General features: G+C 30.5%; 1 protein-coding gene across 2 annotated transcripts in view; it reads left to right on the top strand.

The window, feature by feature from the left end:
• Positions 1–27,463, top strand: part of LOC147079247 (phospholipase B1, membrane-associated-like) — a 204,212-nt gene that overhangs the window by 118,512 nt on the left and 58,237 nt on the right. For both annotated transcript variants that reach the window (XM_085954866.1, XM_085954876.1), the window contains one exon: positions 13,474–13,642. In XM_085954866.1, coding sequence (XP_085810992.1) covers positions 13,474–13,642 — 169 coding nt within the window. The remainder of the gene's footprint in view (positions 1–13,473; positions 13,643–27,463) is intronic.

The raw sequence follows: 27,463 nt of genomic DNA, 5'->3' as shown, positions 1-27,463 counted from the left end.
AAAGTTTGGAAGCTTCTGAATTTTCATGCGACAGTAGGGATTTTTTTGATCTGCGCCTGTGCAGTAGAACGATAGTGGTGAACCTGCCGGCAAAAAAATGAACCACTAATGAAATTTCAGGTTGAACGATTTTCACTACCTGTTAAATAGTACGAATTAGTACTTGAAGAATGATATTGGAGAGTCAGTCAGCACTTTTAAGTGTAAACAGTTATTGTCATGATAGTTCAAAATACACACTATTGCCGCCAGTAAATCTTTGCACGTGTACAGGCGCAATAATACTAGTATGACATTCGTCTTTGATATTCGGATGGACGAAAGGATCAATCGCTATAATCGAAATAGTGATTGTGATTATTCTTATTTCTAATTATGTTCTTGGACAATATCAATTTAACATAATATTATCATCGCTCGAAATGGAATATTTTACGAACCAGAGCGCTCAATATCTTATGAAAATGTTAACATAGTTATCTAATTGCTTGTGTATTTTATAAAAATAAATGCGTTATGCCGTGTCCATATTGGAAACAAGTTGCTGGCAACCTCATTAAATTTCGATTAAAATAATTTTTGGTCAAACAAATTTTGATAATTATCGTGAAATTTTTAGGTTACCAGTGTGGACAAACTTTTAAATTTTTACATTAAATGGCAAATCTAGCTCACTGTCAATTTAAAATGTCCACGAGACGGAGCGATAATTTTGGGGATTTTACGAACCGGAACGGCGCTCCGGTGCGTTCCGGTCCATTTCGAGCCCTGAATATTATACATTTATATCTTCAATAAGGGAGGAAACTAGGGGAGGCTTTTATCTAGCATTGGATCGATTCCGGGTAATGATATTACATAGAGAATCTTTCATCCTAACCCTTTTTAGTAAACCAAACTAAGATCTCTCATTGAATTTAAAAGGAGAAAATTTTTAGTTTGAAATCCGCGCTGTCACTTCTTGGCAGCACTTTCCGTAAAATGAAAAATACTTGCGTCGATTTCTATCTTGGAAAAACTCAGTAAGCCAGCATTTTTATAGATGATTTCTATTATTTACAAAAAAAATAAAAAACAACGTTACGTGAATTTTGGTCAACATTAAAGATACCTATCCGAATAAAAATATTATTTGTTAATCAAATATTTTGTTTTAAATTACATGGTCAATTTCACCAATAAGTACTATTTTAATTCTTTATTCTAAGTTGTGATGTGAAACAGTAGTGCAATCAGTAGGAATATAAGTGAAATAATCACAAACATCAAGACTAAAAAAAAAAAAATATGTTGTGACCTCACCGGGATTGAACCGGGGCGTTCGGGTTAAAGTCCAACGCGTTATGCTTTGAACTACGAGGGCAGCCAGATTTAGGAATGCTTTGCCAAAATAACTAAACCGAGGATCCTATTGTAGTGCCATGCTATTGATGATTTAATTTTATTACGTTATTAAAATGCATATTCATAGTATATAATACATTATTTTTTATTTTATTTTTAATTAATAAATAACTTGTCATTATCCAGATTTATAATATAATCTTCATGTAGAGGTAGAGAAGAGATTTAAAACTCTAAAAATGTATTTTAGTGGAAAAAATATAATGGTTGAGTTTTGTAAACAAATGCTGAATTAAGGTAAATTACCGGCAATGAAATGTATCTTGTAAAAAAAATGTAGATAAGTTCCTACTGAGATAATTTTAATCCAAAGAAATATTCTTTTTAGTGACGTTGGACTAGGTATACTCATTATTTGGTATCAGAACCTGATGGAGAAAAAAAATGGGTGCTAGGTATGACGTTTTAAAAATATATATATATAGTTTTAATTTGATAACCCTATATAATGAAAACCAAATATCCAAACAGACTGCAATCTGAAGAAGACTGACAGTGCAACTTATCAAATATAACACCAAGATTTGGTGAATTTGTTGAACTTCTTCTAATGAATCTAAAACCAAGATTCATATTCAAAAGAAATGATGTTGTTGCCAATACTGTATTCTGTATTATTAAAACAAATTTCATCATCGTAAGTCACAAAACCAAAACTATTGCCTTATTTTGGGTCACGTCCCGGAAAGGTTATGAATCGCTGACCTAATGAATGGGAGTGGACTCATTGGCATATCAAAAAGTGAGAGGGTGATGTGCATGAAGTCCATGGTCACCATTTTAATGCGAATTGTTTTCTATCGACTGAAATATTAACTGAATGCCCCTTCCTATATGGAATATTATATTTATTTGTAAGAGAGTGGTACAAATGATTGACTAACAATACTGATAACATATATTTATCAGACTGTATCCACATTTAAGGGTTAGTTAACAATTAATATACCTACTAAATATAAATTTAATGAAGATAAAAATGTTCATATGAAAAGTATAATATTTATTATAGGTACCTACTATGCTACATGAAGCACGCTGTTATTAATAGCTGCCTGGTGTACAACCTATAACGTATAGTACCAAAAGTAGTATGTAATGCCAACATGACGCCGTAACACCTTTTGTTATATTTCTACTTTATAGAATACGATCATTGATATCAATAAAGAATAAAGAAAGAAAATTAAATACATATATATTCATCAAATTCTTTCTGTAACTAAAATTTATCCTACCCATCTACTTCATTAATAATTCGCCTAAAGAAGAATAATTATGTATTATAAAAATGCGTTGAATGCTCATTTTAAGTCAATTTATTAAGAGCTTTTATTCAAAAGTCCATAACAAACTTTAAGAGCTTAAGGAAAGGACACAAAAGAGAAGAAATGAAGAATTCCTGCCCAACGAATTTAATTCTACAAAGGAATTATTAATCATTTCAAACAAAAGGAAATAATATATTGGGTATACGTATGTGTATATAGAGAGTTGCCTACGGTGTAAGTAGGTACATGCAGTAAATATAATTTCATGAAAATTTACCGCTGAGGTACATTAAAAAGCAATGTTTTGATACTCTGTAAAATACAGGATTAGACATATTATTTTTGTATATCTTGTTTTCCATAAAACTCCCATCGAAAAAGTGTTTCCCGGGTATTGAATTAATATACTGGTGAGAGCTAGTGTGCATATAAGTGCCTACTTCATCATTATGTATATTATAATATATTAATCGGAATTAAAGATATAAGATATTTAAAGCAGCTGATCGTGTAAATGCTTGTGGATGACATAAAAATCTCCAGGAAAACTTACCTACACAAGTATCAACTATATGCTCAGTTGTTTGGTTTTCTCCGCACTCACAAAAAGAAGAGGCTTTAACCTTTTTATAAAAACTTTTCATACATCCGGTATGCCAGAGCAATGTGAGGTACCTATATTATCAGTTGTAAGTTTATCTTCTGATAATATGACTGTCATTAACGTCGTTATAGTTAACGGGTCATTATTCATTTAAAATAGTAGTTCATCTTCTGTCATTTTGAAATATTTCTGAAAAACCTTAAAACATGCACATTAGATAAAAGTCCTAGAACCAAGCAAGCCTTGAAGTCCATTTTTCACATTTCATTCAAGCAAATTATTTCTTATGATTATGTTTTTATCCGAGTACTTCAAATTCCGTCAAACGAATAATCAATTGGTAAATACCATTACTTAATTAATGAAAATTGACGTATATGCAGAATACATACTTACAAGTTTTAAGAATGTGACATTCTTTCTTATGAAAAATGCATGTATTTAAGAAATCTCAAAAATACCGTTAGAAAAAAAATCATAAAAGTTGGACCAAGTGTACTTAATTAGAACTCACATCTTTCACATTCTGGGTGAATACTTTAGCTTTTAAGACAACGATCTGTCTACAAATCATTCAAGTCATCATTTAATCTTCGTCAATCTTATGTGAATTCAGTATTGAATTATAAAAATACTTTAAGCGGATATGGGCGTTGATCAGTGTGAAGTGGTAGATTCGAGTCTTGGAAAAAAATGTTATACTCTCTTAGAGTCTATAGTTTAAATTATATTTGTTATGTTCGTTTATAATCTGGGATTCCTGAGAAACCTACATTTATTTAAAAATGTTCCAAATGAGATGTATGTTCGTTGAAGAATATAGGTACATTCTGAAATCTTGTTAATATCTAATAATATGTATATAATACTATATGTACAATATAATTAGTATATAGTATTATTGTCTGCAAAAAATAAAAATTTGTTTTGATCTTTTTAGATATATCTTACTGTCTGTTCGAAATTTTAAAAACCCGTTAGTGTTTTCTAACAAAGGCGTCTAGGGTTTTTATCCCACGTTTTATATTGTGTGTAAACTACAAAAGTTCTGATGTTTCCAGACATTATTTTTTTGCATCTTTCACATGTCACCATTGACCACCACATTTATCTTCCAATTGTTAACAAAACAAAATAGTAATACAATTATTACTTTTAGACAGGCAAACTTAACAAAGTTGTGTGCGCGTTATCGGTTTTATGCCATATACAGATGATGGCTGAGTTTTCAACTATTTTGAAGTTTCTTGGTAGTGCAGGCAGATGAATAGGTATAACTTGAGATTACATGCAATAAATTATATATGATCCAACATAAATATGTTAGTAATATTAGTTTAGTAGACTTAATTATTGGTACTTAGTAAAAATTGAACTTACCGACTTAAGTAACCAGTTGATAATATTATTATATTGTTTAGTTTATTTTATAGTAATAATGAGTATAGTAGTTCTATATTAATTTTCGATCAAGTGCATCATTGGGAAAACATAATATATACCTACTTCACTCCATTTTTGCCACGTGAGATATGCAATATGTTGGTATGTTGAGTTTGTACCATTTATACATAATATTATATAATAAGCAGGGCGAATTACGACATTAGAATCCGTGAGGCCGTCCATAAAGAAAAAGTAGAAATGGTAAGAAGATCCTCGAATATATACGTTTACTGTGAAATTTCACTTATTAACGGAAACATACTTTGTTTATTAAATTACGGTTTCGTCCGCCTACAGAAATAAATTCAACTGATCATTCGTTGAAAATGTATCCCTTATTTAAATGGACGAAGCATGTGCTTATCATTTTCAATTATAAGAATTAATTAATATATAGTATAATATTATCTGGTTTTGTTTTAAACGATGTTTAGTTATTAATTATAACAGTTATTAATGTTAATGTTCATATAGATACATGATTTTTTATAGTTGTAATACCCATAAAATAAAAATGTGAAAAAATATTTAACAGGAATAGAAAAGTGATGAGTACATCAATTATAAAATATATATTATATAAATTAATGTAAGTAGGTACCTAGTATTAATTTACATTTTTATTTGTATGGTCGTTTCCCAAAAAAGCGCGCCTATTTAATTATAAAAAAATTGATGAAGGAAAAACCAATTTATTCGAAGATTAATGATACTATACTATAATTATATAATATGACAGTGGTGCATGACCAGCCCTCACATGCGGCTTTTGATGTCATTCATTGCGTAGGTATTTATAATACTTTAAAAATAATTTAAAAAATCCTAGCATACATTAATAATCACCCAGTTCAATTTTATAGTGAAGCATTGTAAAATGCTTTTTTCAGTTGATTATTTACTTGCATTACAATTATTAGTGTGCTCCAAGAAATATCATTGATATAAACTTCACGGTATTGTATAATTATATAATGTTCATGTCAAATTCTTGTCAAGACATTTACTAGTTCTTCAAGCACCCCTCAATGAGGCTGACCCATCTTTGTATTTCAAGATCAATGAAGATCAAAATATCGGGTTAAGGGGACGTTCTACAGAGTTGGCATTGAGAATTGAAAATATGATTTTTTAACATGTGGTCCATAATATCTGGTCTACTAGTTAATATAAAAAGGCCGTGTCAAAGTTGTTTGTGTCAATAAATTTGCTCTATGACTCGATCCGACTCATATTTTATCAGGGCTGTCGAAGACATAAATCATAAATATTTATAATTTTAAATTTTTATTTATAATATATATTATTTAAGTTTTGTGCATCTAATGCCGGGTCCACACTGGCAACAAGTTAAGTTGCTGGCAACCTCGTTAGATTTTACGATAATTATGATGATTATCGTAAAATTTCTGAAGCAATTATGGTAAGTATCGTAAAATTTAATGAGGTTGCCAGCAACTCGTAGCCAGTGTGAAAATGGCTTAATATCCACTGTGGTTCACGTAGTGACATGGACCTGGGGTTAACTAATTCAGAAAATCAACACCCATGATAGAATTTTTTCCAGTTTTGGTTGCATTATATTCCAAAACTCTTCTGTAAAAATCGTTTCCGATTTTATAAATGGAAATTTCTCGGTGTACATAGTAAACAAACCTACGAATAAAAAAAAGACAAGAAGTAACATACTGATTTATCGCAGTAAAATCTGGCAATCAAATTCGCCATTTTGAAAAGCGACAAAGCGTAAACAAATATCACGTGGTCTGTACGTGTGCGGCAAACTTCGAATGTGGTTGTAATTTTGTGTATTTTATGTTTGTATCACGCATTGTCGGCCATATTTGCCGGCCTTTCTGATTGTCGTGATTTGTACACATCTTCCTTCCTGTTTTTTTTTATTCATAGAAACAAACAGTATTTTTTATTAGTTATATGAAGTTGGCCTTGAATCTGTAATAAAATAATACACAATTAAAAGATTTTGAAATAGAAAAAAAAAACATTTCCAAGCTTTCAGCCATGCTCACTCATGAATGTCATTCGTCATTTAAATAAGTATATACACATTTTGATGTTATCTTGCAAAGTGCGAATGTAATGTTTTCAAATAATTGATATGGATTAATTATACCATCGTATTATTTTCACGAAATCATAAACATACTATAATAGTATTTAAGTATCAACCTATGTTCAATTTGAATTGGGTTATAATAATAATATACCCGTATATATATCAATAGGTAGTATGTTTGCTACAAAATCCACCCAAGTTATCAGTACGTACTTGCACATGTTTGATTAAAAACTATGATGAAATTAACATTTTAAAAATATTAATTCATAATATTATTTTGACAGCCCTGTTTTCTGATCGGCGTACATCTTGCAGGTGTTTATAAAATAATAATAATAATAATAATGTTTCTTGAAATATAATCTCCGATGATTAGTGATTTTTGCGAAAAGGTCGATTTAAATTAACGTACTTACGACGCCGAGGTCCTTTTTATACTAAATTATATTTGAATGTCGAGCTCTTCAGCCCTCCCTTAAGTGATGTGCAGAATTATCGCATGTATATTCGTGAAGAGCAGTTTTCAGACCTGCATAAAAAGGCTTAATTTAATTGTATGCACATAAGAGTATCCGTAAACATTGAACCCGATCTCAAGATGGTTGCTGTCAGCATAATATAGTACCAGTGATCTCACTATTGCTACCACTGAGTACCTTTATGTAAATGTAAATAGGAGTGATCCGAGTATATGATTTTTACGTATTTAATTTAACTTTTTAATGCTTGGTTATACGTTTTATTTGTAGTTATTACACAATATATTCATATACATCCGATACCGGTTTCATTCGGATAGATACTATAAAAAAATGAGTAATTGAGAATATACATAATTTGAAAACACTTAACTTTTAAAAATATATAACCAATAGAAACAATCTATTTGAAAAAAAAATACGACACCTAGCAGGATTCGAAACTGCGTCCCCCAGGATTCGCTCCCATGTGCTCTGACCTATAGCTCTCTATATGGTTTGAGCTATTATACGAGTCCTATCCAATTGTGGCGAAGTTAATTTAGTGTTTTCAAATTATGTATTTATTCAATACAAGAAAATAATTTTTAAATCTTGTGAATTATTCGTTGAGAAAAAAATTGTTTATTAATTGGGAACATTCATCAGGATGAAACATGTCATATTATATTGTGGAAATTGAACGAATAAAATATACAATTTTTAACATTTTGGTGTTTTGATATTAAGTGTTCGTTATTTCTAATAATATGTCATTCCACAGTGATTATTCTAATTGATAATACCTAAACTCAAAAAATAATATTGTATTATCTGTGAAACTTATAGCTACTCTGTGTGGCCCACGAACAATATAAAATGTAATAAATGTGAGCTAATAGAAAGATTATGTATCACTGATATACGGGCTCTAATTATATAAAATTGTCAGCAAGAAATAAACGAACGGCGATTGATTTTTTTAACCTTCAAAATATCTTAAAGTGCTTCCCTATTTTTTCGCAAAATCAATTTTATACGGTACAAGGATACACCGGGATATTATGTCCTTCATTTAGATATTTTTTGCCTCTACAAATTTTACATAATGGCGGTCTTGTCAAAAACATGTTTAAATTAATGATTTTGTCACATGCAGAACGGCTTGAGTAATGTATTTAAGAAATTATAATAGTTAATTATTTTAGTTCAATAGGGCTTGGACGTTAGTTTAATTTCTCTATTGTCAGATTGACAGTAGAGATTTAACTACACATTTCTGGTTCACTTCTTGGCCACTGTTATGGCGGCGTCGTTGACTTGTTGATTAACGTGTTGCCCATGGTACAAAACTGTACGCAGAAATGATTATGTTCACCACATTCGTAGTTTGTAGAATTATCGGAGTTTACCAACTTTTTCATCATTATCCACAGTTCTGGATGTTCCTGTTGACATACTCCTGGACTTCCCGTCTTCAATGGGGAGCCGGAATAAAGTTTTGTAGGCCTAAGCGTGCAGCTTGGTCACATAGTCAATTAACAAAATATGAAAGGCTTATGACGTATCACTTGGCTATCTGGATAAAAAGGAATATGTTAGATTTAGAATGCTAATTATAATATGTACCTATATATAAATTTTCAAACAAATAGCTTTAAGTGTAATATTAAGATTTATACCATTAAAATTGTAATTAATTTAGTAATAGGAATAATTTGTAAATCTATATAAGATGTTGTTTTATGAGTTTGAAAGATATGGGTGTGAAAGATGTAAGAGTGGAAGAGAGTGAGTATGAAAGTTCCTTTTGTAGCGACTGTACCACTCACTCAATTGTCAAGTGAGATTTTTTTTCTTTTTTTTAAAGCAGTCAGAAGAAGCGGGAGTTGCGAACGGACGCAAGTTAAAGTCGTGTACTCCGCGCCAAAAAAAATAAACTATTGTTTTAATTATTAGCATATAAGTGTGTAGCAAAGAAAATCACTGAAAATATAAAGCCATCTGCTTATAACCAAAAAAAAAAAGACAAAGACTTTTCATTTAACCCAAATCTATTTAATTAATTTGTGTGAATCCTGAGTTCGACACAGTTCTGAGCTAGACCGGAACTCGGGATATCTCACTGTCCTAATAAAGTTAAATGTTCTGAAAACTGGAAAATCTTGCATAGATACATCTAGGTGAAAACTTCTCGTCTGAAAGTATTGAGAAGGCTGCGTGGTTTAATGTTCTGAGCTACCTCATTATAGTTTTCATTGCATATCGTCAAACATTTCCATATATCAAGTGGTTACACATTTGATATTTTTTATATTTTTGATGTGAAAAATCATCTTTACAACTTCAATAAAATTGTTATATTTAAAGAGCTGACCAATATAATATCTATATTCTAGTGTTTTTTTTAAATTAAGAATTATTAATAACCATGTCCTTGTTTTTCGTACAAGATGGTTGTTTGTAATTTTTAACAATCACAAACACCTAGGTTTTGAGAAAAATACATAAATATTGTGTCTTGACCGGGAATCGAACCCAGAACTCTTGGGTGGAAGCCAAGCGCCTTACGCACTGCATCACGAGAGCCACTAATATATTCTAGTGGTTAGTAAATATCCCAAAAAGTGTATAAAGAATTGTCCATGACTCTCCAAAAATATTAGTTATAGATAAATAAATGTATAAAACAATAATAAGTATAATTTTTAACCTGCGCTCCTATTGAAAGCTTAAATCCTGTTAGCCCATTCCATAGAACCTACCTGTCCGACGTTGCCAACTGTCATTAATGAAGTATGCCAGACAAAATAATATTATAAGCTACATGACTAGAAACTAACATTTCAAAAAATATTTCATAACTATTATTAACTACATTGATTTTGCAAGAATAAAGATCAAAATAGAATTTCAGATTTTACAACTAATAAAATACTTAAGCCATAAAATTTAAAATTAATATATTTAAGCAATAATTAAGTCATCATTTTGTATGTAGGTAACATTAATACGGGATATTGTTGATTTTTAAGAAAATTTGTTATAACATTCTAGCTTTAAGAAGTTTTAAGCTGTTTATGGTTTCAAAAATTATCAGATTTAACGCCATACGCTAGATAAAATTTTTAAAAGCTAGATGTCTGTTAAAAATGACAAGTCTAACGTTAAGTTTGCAACGCTTTATAAGTGTAACCTCCCTCTACAGTCTACGGAATATCACTGGATGAGCTTGTTTTTCACCACAAATTTCGATGGAATACAACTAGATAATGTCACATAGCTACCTTTATTTCTCTCAGATTTTGATTACATGTAAATTTATAATATTTTTCTTAAAAATATTTTTGAAGATAGGTTATCTGAAGTATGTGATTTTGAACGACAGTTTTTATATTGTGTCGGAAAACAATTTCATAGACCACAAACTCATGTGAATATGGGATATAATATCATTGTGACTTAGGCCATGTATCAACGCATCGGATTATGAATGTCTGGGCTTCTGACATTAATTATTGAATATTAATATAATAATATGTCTGTTAAAATAGAATAATTGTTATGCTTCATATGGGAAAAATACAAATTTTTCTTCAAATTAAAAGAAAAATTGGTAGGTAAAATGTAGTATTCTAAAGTTTAGTTTATAATTTAGTGGTTGATCGATTTCAAAGCTCTGTTTCTGTTCTCCTGTATAATAGTAATCTTGCTAGATTTATAATTATTTGCACAGATCAGAGTATTGAATTGCCAAAATCTAATATTTTTAAAAATCAACATAATCAGGGTTTAATAATAAATAGGTTATTTATAAAATTGCCTGTGTCAAAATTTAATAAACATAATATTATGTAAGTTCAGGTAAATTGTCATAGCACTCAGAAGCATATTCATGATTATTGCTGCTTAAAATGTCTGCACACAAATCCTATTAAAAAGATACGCATACAATTTTATATGCCATCATTGTATACAGAGAGCGTGAAAAGTCAGTAATAAAGGATTTATTATGTTTGATCTAAATGCCTGCCATTTAATTTACAACACTAAAAATATGAAATAAAATTTTCCGCAAGACCTTTTCATGGTCACATAAATATAAAATATTATTTTTAGAGTCAATGAAAAGTTTTAACGATCTAGCCATGTTGTTAAAATACTAATTTGGCTTTCAATGACAGTATTTGTTCTTTTTATTGAAGATAAGACGTAGATGTGGCTTTCGTGTTTTTGATTATATGACCTAGTTATTTGGTTTATATAAGGCTATGAGGTTATTATGTAATGACATTGTACATAGCTGTAGGATATATTATAATATTATGAACTCTACATCATTATTTTATAATGGCTATAATTTGACATATCGAAGTCAAATTGATGATTATTTGTTAACTTGCAATTTCCTTAGTTACACAGTACCTGTATGTACGGTAGATAATAACCTCTAATATCATTTTATTCTTACTCATTAGCGATTATATCAGTTACCTACAGATAAAATAATTACACATAGAGGTACTGCAAAAAAAATACACACGTTTGCAGTTTGTTTGCTGCTTACTTGGCAGAAAATATAAAGTTTTAAAAATTACAAGATCTTTATAATATGCAATTTTATTTTATGGCTTTGGGGAACGAAAAGTTTGGACCTTGGATACCTACTGTACACAAATCAGTGGCAGAAATTGGGTATTGCTTAGCAGAAAAAACTTATGGTTTTGGGTATACTATATGCCGCAATGATATTTTGGTGAAGTATGCTACATATTGGGTGATAGGTACATAAGTAGTATTAATAATATTGAAACAATAATATGTGGAAGAAAAATATCTTAATTAGGATACTATATAGTATAATAAGATATGAGAAGGCATCTTTCTAAAAGGGGTCTAAATGCAATGACCCAAATTTACAGGAAAGAGGAAATCAATATACTTAAATAATTTTACTTTTAGTGATGTTATATTTTAATCATTGGAATTTCCTCAATTTAAAAATCTTATAATAAATCATTGAAATTATTGTTATTTAGTTTTTGCATAATATATACATAGGTATAATATATAAGTGTATGTAAAAAATATTTATAAGTAACATTATAATATTATAATCTTTCACCCGAAAATTGATAAATTTAATACATATGACTTTTATTTCTGAACTCAATCATTTTAGTGTAAAAAGCCTATCTCTTTATATTGTTAGCATGAATCGTCAAAGAAAAAAATAAAGAACTTGAGTTTTCTAGTGGAAAATATGTTTCATAAGCTACCGGAAAAAAACTCAAATATTTCACAGAGTTAATACAATAAGCTCGTATGTTTTGAATAGTTCTGAGAATATAAAAAAATGTGAATGATTCAAGCTTTCGACGAAATGTTGCGTAATATGGCAGTAATAAATAACAAAAAAGTAGGTACAGGCTTTCATACTTTCTAGAACATTTATCAAAAATCGTTGACTGGCACGTCAGATCTGGACCGCGGAATTTCGGTTAAACATGCCTACAGTAAAACAATAACAGGTGGCGTACAAACAAATGCTCATTTCAGTTGGAAATTGTTAAACAAACAAAATACCTATTATTAATATTATTTTTAGATTCTTGAGGCGATAACTATATTTTTATGGAGGATGATAAAAAATGCTTTATTTCATATTATGTAACAAATCAATGATAAAATAATGTAAATCACAAGATTTTCCATGAGACACTAGGTGTCATGTTATTGAATGTTTTTACGTTTAAAGTGTATTTAACTGGTTTTTGTCTTTAGTTATGGATTAAACTATATTTTGAAGTTTAAGCAACTGATTTTACTTTATTTTTGAAAGTATGTTTACTGTTCTAAGATTTAAATACACACATAATGCAATATAGAGCTTGTCATTGGTTGGTCAGTTCGACTGGTCATACGGATTTAGCTATATTTTGAAACTCAAGGTTAGTAAATTTAGGGAGATTTTGAAACTAAGGTTGATTTTTCGAACGCCGTTTTTTTCGGATTTATTGTATTATTTAATGCAATCTAACATTAACATAATATAACATTCTACAATTATATCGACAATTTTCAAAATGGCATTTATAAAGGAAAGGATCACTGGTTGAATTAAATACATTCAATGCATTATATCAGCAATAGGTATATTATTAACCTATACTATACACTGTTCCTTAATACTCATAATATAAATTTCAGGTGGCGTCGGGTCGTTACGACAAGCGAGATGATTTCACAGTGGTGATGCAGCCGTTCATAAAGCTCTTCAACCTGCCGAACGATCCAGCTCGCAAGTTGGCTCAGGTCATCGATGTTTCATACATCACCCACGACTGTTTCCACTTCTCACAGAAAGGACACGCACTAGGTTTGTCATATTTGCTTAATAAACCAAGGTATATTAAAGTTATAGTTGATAAAAGGTATTTTTACACTGTGAAATCAATGCTACTACTAAGTACTAAAAAATACTCAAGTAGTTAGAAGGGTCTTAAAATTATTTATATAGTAAATTCATTTCCGCTTTAAAAAATAATTACATCACATACAAAAATTAATGTAAGACAAAAACTACAAATTGTAACTTAAAATAGGTATTCAATTTGATATTTTTATGATGAAAATCATAAGGATAATTATTCATCCAATTAAAGTAGTATAGTAGATACTGTTGCCAACTTTTAAGTAGATAGATGACCAATGGCGTACGGTATCTTTTGAAATCAGGTATGCTCTTCAAAAGCTTACACCTCGGCGTGCCTGTATTTCAATTTTGAAATTAATTATTAGCATAATATACCATTATTAATTAGTTTTTAAAATTGGACAACTTTAGATGTACATAATGGGTCATTGAAATGATCAATCACGAAAAATATATTACAATAATCCCATACCACAGCACATTTACTCTCATATTGGGAGCAGTATCGGTCAGCTGGTATGTCATCAATTTTATTTATTGGTTTTATGAATACTTAAACTATGATATTTTGGAATAAATAAGGCATTCACCACATCCACGACATCTATGGACCGCATGCCACTGTAGATGACATTTTTGTAACCTATTAGTGCACGACTATTTTTAAGAGTCTACTCTCCTGAGTCTCTAACTACTTCAAGTACCGGTTGAGAAATATATTGATCGACAATATCCACCATAAATCAACGTATACGTTATTACCCTCAGTACAATGAATATATTTTTTCAAAATAGTAATTATTACGCGTGCCTGGCGGAGAGATAAGATGGGATCTCATACTTTCCAATTCCGAAATTGTTGTTGGAAGTGTAAACTATGGCGTGAACATTCATTGCACCTACCTATTGTTAAAATTATTTGATAGTAATTTAAAACAAACCAGTTTTGCGTGATTGATAATTCCAATCATCAACAAACATTAATTCCATATACTCCCGCGATCCCAGAAGGAAATTTGTTAGTAATTCTATTCTTTCTATTCATTCTTGAAAATAGTAAAAAATGTTCAATATCTATAATCATTCTTTAAGCGTTGTCGGATATATTGTATTCAGTAGTTTCTTTGCTTTATGAATGAATTAATCTTTTATGATAGATTATAATATAATTTTATATTTTTATAATAATTATTTATATATTAATATATAATAATTATAATAATATTATTATTATCCGTTCAGTAGAGAATGAAATTTTCTCCATTGATTTTTATGAGGTTCGCGTTTTTATCATCATTTTCGATTATAAAATAAAAAAAATGTGAATTTGTCACAGCCACTTAGTAAACTTGAATCTGCATTATTCGAAAGCTTACCTGCAAAGTGAGCTTTTCTGGGTTTGTATCACATATTTTGGTTATTACTTAGTTATTATTTTAGTTTTTAGTTATTATATACACTCATTTTAGTTGGATGATGTAATATGTGTTACAATGGCTACAAATAGGTACGCAAGTCAAACATATTTACCGTTTTTTTGAAAATGTGCAAACCGACCGCTGAAAATTAATTGAATTTTTTAAATGAAGTTTTAAAAATTATCACGATTGCGATCAATAGTTAATAAAAACAAACAAACCAACACAGTTAATCCAGTTAAGTTAACTCGGTTAAAACGAGATCTCGCCTATAATATTATTCGATGAAGGAAGGTATACCAACGTTTCCTAGCACTTCCTTAATAAACACCTTTCTCTCGTAAATTCAGAATAATATTATCATTTCAAATTGTTAACAAAGTCAACATAATTAATTAAATCATACATAACATTTTCACTTTAGTAAGGCTAAGTATCTGAGAAATTATTTTGCGGTAATCTATCTAAAATCACGTTAAATCATCATCATTAACCTCGATCAATCCACTATATAATGGAGGCCTCTCGCATTTTCATCAGTCCTGTAAAATATATTTTTATATAGGTACTCAATGTTGGGCTTCATCTTGTGAAAATCCCGGGTCTTTTTGAATGTTAGGTATTAGAAATTCTTAATAATTTCTCTAGTTCGAAGTAGGTATGAGAGTGAGTATATTGTTTGGGCACCACATCAGCTGAAGAATTGAAATAGATCTACATTTTTACATGTTTTTTTTTCGATTTTTATGGCCCCACAATGGCCAAGTGGCTTAGGCGTCAGCTTATAATACCGTGGGTCCCAGATTCGAAATCTGGGTCTGGCAAATACACATATTGTTTTTCAATGTGTCTTTGGCGTCAGAGTATGAATGGACCTAATAAGTTGAGTAAGTGGTTATCCTCCATAATTTTGGAAACACTTCTGAGCCTATAGCATAGTGGTATATGTGCATGGGTGTGAAACCCGAGAGATGTAGGTTCGATTCCTGCTGGGTATCTTACTTTTTACAAAAAAAGATTTTTTTCTATTGGTTACAACAATATATTTTCTCAGAAGTGTTCACAAAATTATATATGTTCAATAATTAGAATGTTACATTCTTAAATATCGTTAATTATTCGTTGTATGAAAAAAATAGTTAGTTAAAAAATAAGTAGTTAACATCCATTTATCGTAAAAACTACACATCTGTTAGTACAAACCTCTACTCTATGGAGGCCTATAAGATATTTTTAGGATCGGACATGGTGCTGGAAATGCAAAGTTTGCCATTCTTAGTAGTGTTGATCTGTGTGTAAATCGGTTGATTGTTCTTCCAAGGTGAAGAACTAACCTGCATTGGTAATGGTAGTTGGGGTAGCAATGACTGTGTTCAAGCAAAATGCTTCTGCTATTCATATATTTCACCTACGTGGGTTTGACTTTTGGGTTTATGTTAGTTTTTGAATTCTCAAAATATGGTCTGCTTAACTAATTAGGCGTACTTCCTTGCACTTTTTTTTTTATTTACTCTATATAATCGTTTTATATTGTTTTATTGGTATTTATTTGTTTTATGTAAAGTTCACTATATAAAATTAGATAAATTTAAATTTGAATTTTTCGATAAAAATATTGATTTGGGATAGCTACCACCCCTTGAGTACAATTGAATGACTTAAACTGTCCGTATTATATTGTCTTTTTAAGCTCTATCTCAACCCTGTCCATTTCTATTTAAGGTTTTTAGCAAACCATATTACAGAGGATAATTTTGTTTTTTTAATTAAGTGATTGTTCAGTTTTTCTCAGCATACCTCTCCATACTAACGCTGTGTTCTTATAAGTTTGGTGTAGTAAAATTTTCACCTATTTGAGAGCACTGACATTGATCTATTTTTGACCAGTAAGGCAATTTAATTTTAATTTTGTCCAGACCGAGAGATATTGGTTTGGTGAACAACTAAACATTGTATATAAACCGTTAGAGAGTCTAATCTAAAAAGAGAAAAATGTTTATTAATTATGAATTAAATTTATATTATTTTTCATTTTCCGACGCAGATGAAAAACTGAACTGATGTAATTTTTTTTCGAAGCTTAATTTTACGGTTATGGTTCAGTTTAGTTTCCTACCTACTGGATTAAATGTTTGCATTCTGTTTTAGCGGTATTCTGATTCATGCAAATTTCTACTAGAAAATATATCTGCTATAAAACATTTAAAATTAACCCATTTTTCATTTTATGCTTAAAATGATATTGCATTTTTGCCTAATATTTAAATATGACAAATGGTCAAACTTTTAACATACGCTATAATATGTAAAGTGACATTATTCAAACTAAAAATTATTTACCTAACAGGCATAAAATTCGTAATCAGAATCCATTCTGCCTGAAAAGCTTATTGGTTTGTTATTATCCTTTCTGACCCATTTAATATCAAAGGAAAAAAGGGCCCATATCTTAATTTAATGCGGTGTAACATAATTATTTATAACGAGTTTCCATTTGGGAAGATATGACAAGGGATATTATTAATTTTTCTTACAGGTTACAATATATTATGTGCGAATATCATATTATATTATTTGCCGTATTTGATTATTTCTAAAATATGTAGCCCATTATTTTGCGTCGCATTTTGTCGTATATGTGGTGTAAAAATTCTGATGTTCTGTTTAACATTAATTTAATCAAATGCAGAGACTTGTTGTAGGACAGGTGTTGATCGCTAAACTTAAAGTGCGTAGTTTTTGGATATGAATGGACGGGAAGTTAATAATTGGTGGAATAAATACGTAAATCGATGGCACCTGCTAGATTTTGTCAACCCCGACTCCTACCTACCTCCGATATAAATCAATACTAAATTAGTATTGATAATTTATTAAATTTGACCCCCCCCAACATAACGTTTTTTTACTATACCGCGGCGTCTGCTGTGCTGACAATTTGTTTTTTGAATTATTAATAACCATATCCGTGCTTTTTTGTACAAGGTAGTTGTTAGCAATTCTGAACAATCACAAGCACCCAGGCTTTGAGAAAAACGCATAAATATTGTGTTCTCATCGGGAATCGAACCCAGAACAACTCTCGAGTGGAAGGCTAGCGCATTACGCACTGCACCACGAGAGCCGCCGGAAAATTTGATGTTGTGACTGTAATTTTGTTTATGTGTATCTCACCCTGATCCCCTGACACTCTGGTGCCATAAGAATCAATAAATGGTTTCTTCAATCTGGCATGGGTCCAGGCTGACTCCAACGTAGCCATCTACCATCTCCTCTCCTTTGTCCTGGAATGCCAGTGGGACATAACGTTAGTCTGGAAGTTAATTTTAATCCGTTCACCCATCGTTGTCTTGATATTCTGCAGTGTCGTTGTCACTTCTACTATGTCGACGTTCAAGTGATTTTACAATTGATCGTCTTTTGTATTTATTCTTCCCAGCTCTCTTTGATTCTTGATGAATCTGACAATTTATAGCTCATCGCAGACACTTTACGGATCATGATTAAACTGGCACTAACCACCATATTAAAATTTCACACTTTAGCCCAAGTAAGTTTCTGGATACCATCCGCTCAAACACGGTTCAGACCGCGCGAAGTCAATTTGTACTAGCTTCTATATATTCGTTCACACTTGTCCGCGGCGGAACTAGTACAAATTGACTCCGCGCTATTCAATCCGCGTGGAATCCACCGTGTCTGAACCGAGGCTTAGTTTATTGCAATCGGTAAGACAAATGGTACATGTCTCAGCCTTTCTTAGTTGGAGGTAGCCACAACCCACTTAAGTTATTATACCTATGTTGATACTAACAGTACAAGTAAACTTTTCAGACAAGTTTTCCATCCATCATCATATGCATTGCATAGATACCTACTATAGTTATCGCTCGGAAAAGTGAAAACCAATTTTCTACCCTTGTCATTTCTTAAAAAGTTATTCCGGTATTTTGAAAAGGCCGAAGCGGTTTCCGATAGTCATTTTGATAATGGCTGTTCGCAACGTAGTTTTCAGTGAAAAGGTTATGGTGGGTTTTGTCTGCAGTACATAATTTAACCAAATAAGAGAGAAAGTTTATTATGGGATAAAGTAAACAATTAACGGTGTTTTAGACGAGGTAAGTTTTTAGATAACGATGTAATTAGCAGTAAATTGCGTAGAAGCGACCCCATTTAATTAACTTTAAATAAAAAAATCTAACTCTACTTAAATAATAGTATATTGTCAGTGTCTATGTTGCTTTTCCATTTATATTGAAAAGAAGAGGTGAGTGTGCCGAGAAAAATACTGGGTTATTTTTTAATACTTTGGACGCGGAAGACGCACACGGCGCGTAATGACCAGGCGGCCGATCGATGTAATTAACGTACATTTTATAGAGAGCAATTAAAATCTCATTATCTCTTCAGCAGCGAAAGCGTTAATCAATATATTTTATTTATTTACATTCAAGAATAACTGTCAAATGTTTAATATTACCCAATAACTGTAGTAACTGAAAGGGAAAGCAAAAATAATATTGAGTATAGCATTGAGGCGATAAGAGGTAAAAATTTTTTTTTAACTCTTCGGGAAATTATATTAATGCATTTATCGCTCCAGAGGTATATAATTATAGAATATCCAAATTTTCTCAATATTACGATCAAGTCAAACATAGCCTTTTTAAAATAAATTCATTTTTAAAATCACTGTAAATTCAACATGCTCATACTTGGCTTATTACAATGGCTAGAATAGTGAAATTACCTCAGAAATATACTTATTTGAATAATTCGATTTAAATCAATGTGTTTTACCAATTAACCCATATTCGGCTAGTCGGCTTCAAGTTGGCGCCGATTGTAATAATTGATAAAAATGTTTAATTTATTATTTTAAGACAATTCTTAAAACACCACAAATTTATTTACATATTATTAAAAAGATAACTATAAATCGAAGTACTTACTTCAATATTTGCACAGGTTTTTTTTAATATTGAAATTAAACAACAACAAAAAATATATAGCATTTTTGGTAAACTCTTGTCAAATTTACTAGAAAATTTAATCTGGCTGTTGGTCCACTTTTTCTCGTTTTAAGTAATATATCTCCATGTTAGCTCATTACGCCAAAATTGACTAACTATGTGACCAAGGTATTATCTCAAATTCCATTAATATTAGCAACCATCTCTTGTCATTTAAATCAATGTTTATTATCTGACCCTGTGTCCTGAAACTTTCTGAGAGTTTTCATATTTTATGTTTTTTTCGGAACTAAAGAATAATTAAAACAAATTATTTACTAATAGTTATTGTGGTGTTAAAAATTATGCATGTTTAATAATGAACGCTAAATTCTTAAATATTGTATTTTGTTCATAGAATACATAATATAATCCTTAAGTTTAAACAAAACAATGTACAGTGATAATACTAACTTATTTGAACACAATGAACTATCAGAAGTGTCCGATATCAGTAAAAATTTAAGTACCTAACTGAAATGTATCTTGAAACTTTCTTCTAGTTTCCATATTTTACATAATGCACCATGTACGGACGATCGCAAAATAGACGTTTTATTACATTTTTGGAATTTTAGAAAAAAATATCTAAGTAACAAATTTGTTTTTAATGTTTTTCAAATTAATCTATGTTTAATAAACGGCAGTTTTGCCCAGTGTGGCTTTGATAGCTATCTTATACTATATCGGTAATACCAGTTATTTGTTCTCCCAATGTACAAAACTAGTATGCTATTTGTAATCAAGATTGGACGAGCAATAACTATGTTAAGCCAAATCGATTCGGATATTGATATACTCCACCTACATGGAGGATGAGTTCAGGTCAGCGTTGTTTTATAATATCTTAAAATAGGGTCTACTAAGCGGAAAGTTCTTTCGACGTTCTTCTATGTACTTTATAATCTTTGTAATTATGGTTTATAGTCTTTTATACTTTTTATCTAATACTGCTTATATTTGTTTATATTTTCATGCCATATTGTGATATTCAAATAAATCAATTGGAATTTGAATAATGGAAATTTTATTATTCAATCTTGAATCGAAATAAATCGAATAAAAAGAGTTCAGTTTGAAAAATAAATGTTTTAATTTAAATTCAGTATCTATTTATTTATCAAATACTTGAATAAGTTATTTTTAATTAGTTAGTCAAATAACATAATTAATCTATGGATGTTAGTAGTTTTGATTCTCATCTCCTGAATTATTAGAGATGTCAGAATTACTTTCGGAAGCATTATATCATACGGGCATAAGTAATCCTTCTTCTTTATCAGAAATTATTATAAGTTGGTTATGAATAGTTAGTTATATGACAATGTGAAAGAACACAATGTAAGTACCATTATTTCAGAAAGGCGGGTAGGTACATATGTTATGAATGGATGCGGCTATGGAGTATGACAGTCAAATAGCAAGGCATGTTTCATTTTTGTTATTCATTAAAAAAGTTAACATACAATAAAAATATATATAAATATAAACGAAACATTAACAATATGGGACGTAATATGATGAACTTAAAGAATTATAAGTAATATGAAAATAAAAATACGACTGTAATATATTATAATATCTCTCGTAAGACCTACGCCATGCTTACATACGGGACCAAGATAATATGGACCTGTGCTCTGCCAAATCTCAGATACTGCCAGTGTTTAGACGCAGGACAGACACTTAGGCCAATCTGTGAAAATGTATTTTACGATGGCGTCGATTTAATAATATACTTACTGTTACGTATAGTGTGTACGCTGAGGTGGATTTCATAAAAATACATAATGATCCAAAGACTCCGTGGAATGAGATACATAGAAAGGTTTAAAGATACATAGGCGGCGCCAAGGCGCTTAACGTTGAATGAGTAAAAATGAGTTCTAGATTCTCTTCAAGTCCAACTGGCGTTCCATGGTAAGGACGAAAAGATGGTGGAAAGTTATGTCAGAGGCGGCTGGGGCTCACATCGATTTGTAGCACCGCTAATAATACCAGTATGAAACAATGTGATGATGTTGTATGAGTATTTTATGAGGTGTATATCGTATGAAGTAAAAGTTGTAAACTCAATATAATATTATATGAAACGAAAAATACGAAAGTATTGTTATTAAACAACTCATCTTTTATTATGATGAAAAAATACTTTGCCGGAAAATTCTAAGATAGAGTTTGCCACGCTATAGAATATCTTATACATATTATATGACAAGTATTATCTTTGGAAAAACAATTTTACAAGTAATAAGATCAAAATACGGCTAAGAAAATATCCGCGGGAGAAAATGAGAATAAATTCTTTTTGTAATAATACCTTCAATATTATGTTAAGATGCCTAGTGTTTTCTTACTGATAATTTGATTCTTTGTTTTCGCAATAATCCTTTGATTTCAAACTGTTTTCTTTTGTTTCCACGGTATTTCAGTTTATTTCGGGAGTAATATTATAAGAAAAACAATGCCATTTCCTGCCAAAATATAGCCTCATGTACCTTTATTGAAGAGATCGTCAAATATATATATTAGGTATTTATTTAAAAATATTTATGGATTAACGCGGGTTATATATTTTGCGGTAATATATTTTATTAAATTTCATAATTAGAAATACAATAAATATAATTAGGAAAACATGAGAAATAAAAACAAGCATAATAATATGACATATTTTAATTATAAAAATATACTAGGTATATAATTGTGATTTTAGGAAAGTAACCAATGGAAATAACTGCCCATTTAATATTACATTTAGTTAGATAAAATCCGTTCGTACTACATAATATTTTATTTTTTATAATTTCAAAATTCCGTATGCATGTTAAACAGACTCAATTTTAAAAGAAAATGTTATTAATGATTCTCTATGCTATTAATTTGGTATTTGAACTGTATTTAAAGAAACATTGAACACTAATGTGAAAAACTGCACGGTTACAATTCCCGTCACTTAGATTTGGAAACAGGCATTTTATCCAATACACTACTAACTGCGCATTAACTTAACTATCATTAGTGTGTATTAAGTTGCGGTATATGTGCACCTTTTTGCTGTCGATATTTAAAATGTGAAATCAATCGTTTGTCAACAATATAATATTATATACTAAATATGCATTATCGAATTATCATAATATTTTAATTCAGATATTCTTATTTTTTTTATAGTGATACACCCTAAATTTCATGTTCAACATTACGACATATCTCCAAGAGATTGTTCTCATTTATTCACTGTCTTGTCAATGTCGTATATTGTTTAATTTAAAGCCTGATTAAAAGACTAAGAGCTACTTATTTTTCCAAGCACTTTGATAAGTTTGAAGCTACTTATATTATGTTACATTTACTATCTAAATTTGGTAATTCAAGTGACTTTTCAGAATATACGGATAAGTCACATCTGTATTCGGATTTGGTTAAAAATATCGGTACCTCAGAGGCAGACAGATGCAAGTGCCAAATACCCAATTGTTCAGGAGAGCCAAAAAACAATTTTTATTTTAAACGAATACTCCAATAATAGGAATAACTCCAAGAAAATATACATAGAATGATCATTATTTTTTGTATTCTAATTCAATTTAAGTACTTCTGGAATATGTAAGAAAGGAATAACTATAGTACAATTTTATACCTAAAAAAAATAAAATAAAAAACGTAGTGTGGATTTACATCCTTCTGCCTCTAAAGATATTTTGTTAATGTGGATTTGTATCTTATTTACCTAGCCAAAATAAAACAATTTATAAGTTAAAAAAAAATATAGGTATAAATATAACAAAACACATTTTTTAAAAAAATCTTATTACATCATCATCATCATCAGCCTGAATCTATTCACTGCTGGATGAAAGCCTCGCTAATCTCCAAGCTGATTTCACTTCTCTCGTTCCTGTGCATTGCGTTGCCAAGTACTTCCGCAGAACTTTATCATTCATCGATCCAGTGGCCTCTAGGTCTACCTTGCGGACGTTTTGTACCTCTTGGATACCACTGGATGACTAAATTTGTCCAACGATTGTCTCTTCTTCGAGCTATGTGTCCAGCCCATCTCCATTTGAGGCTTTTAATGAACTCTATTACACCGCAAACCCTTGTCTGCTTCCTTATTCACTCATTCCTCTTTTTTCCTTTTTTCCTTTCGCGTTATGCCCAGCATGCACCTCTCCAATAACGTTGTGCTTCTCTAAGTTTCTGGATCTCTCTTTAACTTAGGGTCAATGTTTCACACGCATGTGATTACGGGAAGCACACACTGGTTGAACACTTTGCGCTTTAGGCACAGTGGGAGGTTCAGCGAGTTCCTGCATTCTGCTTTGAAGGTATTCTCAGTCTTGCAAACTACTATGTATTGTCATCGGCAAAGCGCAGATGACTCACGTATTCTCCATTTATGGGGACCCTTGTCATTTCAGTCAAGTTGCCTGAATAAGTCGTCAATGGTAGTTGTAAAAATTTTAGGTGAGATTGTATCACCTTGTCGGACTCCTTTCCTGATAATAAATGCGCGATGGTTTATGGAGATGTTGTTGCGCTACTGTATATATTATTGAAATTATTTATATAGCGCCCGGGGATTCCTTGATTTCTGAGTGCATCGAGTATTGAAAATTTCTTTATGGAATCGAACGCTTTCTTATAGTCTATAAAACCCATTCTGTTACCGCTATGATTTCTCTGATGACTTGGATATGGTCCATAGTGCTGTATCCTCCTCTAAAGTTTATTCTACTGGCTGGTTCTCGTCTAGTACATAATGCAGACGGTTTGAGAGAATTTTATCTTAGTGGATTATTGGATTTGCATCCTTCTGCTTCTGAGATAGGTATGGTATTATGGCATTTGCATCTTTATGATATTATACGTATCTTTTTTATTATAGCAACTAGGGCTTTCATCTCTCTGCCTCTAATAAATAAAGCCTTTAGCATGACAAAAACTTATTTTCCACAAAAAACGGAGTTGCATCCGTCTGCCTCTGAGTTACAGATATATTATTCCAAAAATATTTTAGGGATTTATAGCTACTTGTTTTATGGACATTGATGTCATGAATGTAATATGTAGATGTTTTTTTTTAGATAAAACCTACGTTAGACATAACACATGGAGCCTGTATAAACGTTCCATATACACACTATAATAAATACAATTCGTAACATGCGGCTGCTACTGGTTGCAGCTATATCTAAGTGGTTGTTTCTGTGGTAAATCATTGATTATGATTATGATAATGATTATACCACGTTCTCACGAGACGATTTTTCTTGTTCAACACTATGTCGAATGACAAGTGAACGTCAATTGATAAGTGAGAAAGATATTGTCCATATTTTTAGAAAGTTGATGAACTTGCAAGTTGAATATAACGAAGTTGAACAAAGGCAAGTTAACAAGATGATAACAACTCGCATCAGTACGTCAAACTAATTTATTTCATTTGACGCCATTCTGATTACAACTATCGGTCCAATTTAGATTAATACGTGGGAACATTCCGTTTGATTGATTGTTCAACATTCAGCATGTAGTTGAACGACAAAAATCGCTATGGGAGAATACGGGATTACACTATTAAATTATTTTATCGACTACACCAAAATTTAGCAAATTTTGAGTATCCATGGTTAAATATTTCACGATTGAGGATGGGCATTTTAAACCCATTTGTCTAACATTGCTTACGATAATGGAGATATTGAAAGCGATATAATTAAAATAATACGCCATTAGTAGAAATAACGGGTATTAGTGAACAACTCGGATATAATATAGACTATTATGAAAAAAACTATTAAGTTTAATAGAGAACTTTTAACTTTGTTATAATAGAACGGTCACCCCACAAACTAGTATTTAAGTAAATATATATTTAGGTTTCCACACCATTATCAAGATTATAAAGTCACTATAATGACATAGTATTATATGCTGTACGTTTGCTTCGTACTGAGAATTTTTAAATATGAATTCATAATTTTGTGTCAATAATGAAATTTGTCTTAGAACGTGTGCATAAGAACTTCGTTAGAAATTTACACTTAAAGATATTCATTTTTTTTCGTTAATTTCTTCAACCTATGCTTATATTTTATATTTCACTCTCTCGACTCTTCGGGGTCTCTTTTTAAAGACGTTTGTATCCTTTTAAATGGTAATTTTATTGCAATACATTACATTTAAACCTACCTAGAAATATTATACATAATATTAAATTCCTAATATTTAAATAAATATTCATGTTGTTTTTTATTTCCCCTGCTACCATTAACGGTGTCGATTCTCTGCTGGAGCTCCCTTCACTTTTCTCGGCCCCTTGTGTATTCACTAAACTTTTTGATATTGTCTATACAGCGGCCTTAAGGAAATCCCTATAGTCGTTTAGTGCCTCTTGGGTACCACTATATGATAGCATTTTCCAGCGATTATCCACTCGTCGAGCGAGATGTTTAGTTTATTGACATTTCATAGCAAGCATAGTGAATCAAGTCCATTCCGGCTATATCTATTAAGTAAGCTAGGTTCAAACATAATATTTGAGTATTTCTTATTCTGTAAGGGTATGGTTTCACTTACATAATAACTTAAATGTACTCAAAATAACACTTCAGGATTATAAATATTGGATTTTAGTTGCGGAACATTTAGATGGTACTTTTATATGTATATCTCTAAACACCTTTATCAGCGAACCGTGTTATTTTTAATTAACTATTATAATTATACTTTTTTTATTTTTCTCTGGCGTCCGAAGGTCAAAGTTATACAACGAGATGTAAATTTTTAATACATATTACAGATAACCTATTACTGTCCGCCTTAAATAAATTAAATCAATTTATAGAAAAGAGAATGTAAAAATTTCATGAATAATTCGAAACCTTTGTTATAAAAATTATGAGTAAATTGTTAGGTATGTTTGTTATAAAATTAATTACAGTAGATTTATATACATGTAGGTTCATTGTTTTCTTGCGTAAGAGTCGAAAATATTTAATTCACCCGAAATTAAACTGTCCTTAAGAATGCGTCCCTAGTTAACTCCATAATAAATTGGTTGTATTTATTTAAATGATATAGCTAGAGAGAGCACGATTACTAGAGAGGCAACCGAATCTATTATTATTGTATGCCTAAGAAATTTTTAAGTATGACTGTCAAGTATATGTACCTACTTATGACTTATTATTATTTAAATTTGTAATAGTTATTTGATATTTCTCACATACAGACAGACAAAAGAAATTAAATTATTTGGTATCATCCAAAAACTATAAAAACGCAGCCGTACGTTTAGAAAATATTCGGAATACAATATATTATTA

The sequence above is a fragment of the Rhyacophila brunnea genome, unplaced genomic scaffold, assembly GCF_057557595.1.
Source record: "Rhyacophila brunnea isolate RB1 unplaced genomic scaffold, BYU_Rbru_1.0 scaffold_10, whole genome shotgun sequence".
NCBI classification, from domain to species: Eukaryota; Metazoa; Arthropoda; class Insecta; order Trichoptera; family Rhyacophilidae; genus Rhyacophila; species Rhyacophila brunnea.
Note: the sequence above shows the minus strand (reverse complement) of the source record. Positions and strands in the feature narration are given on the sequence as shown.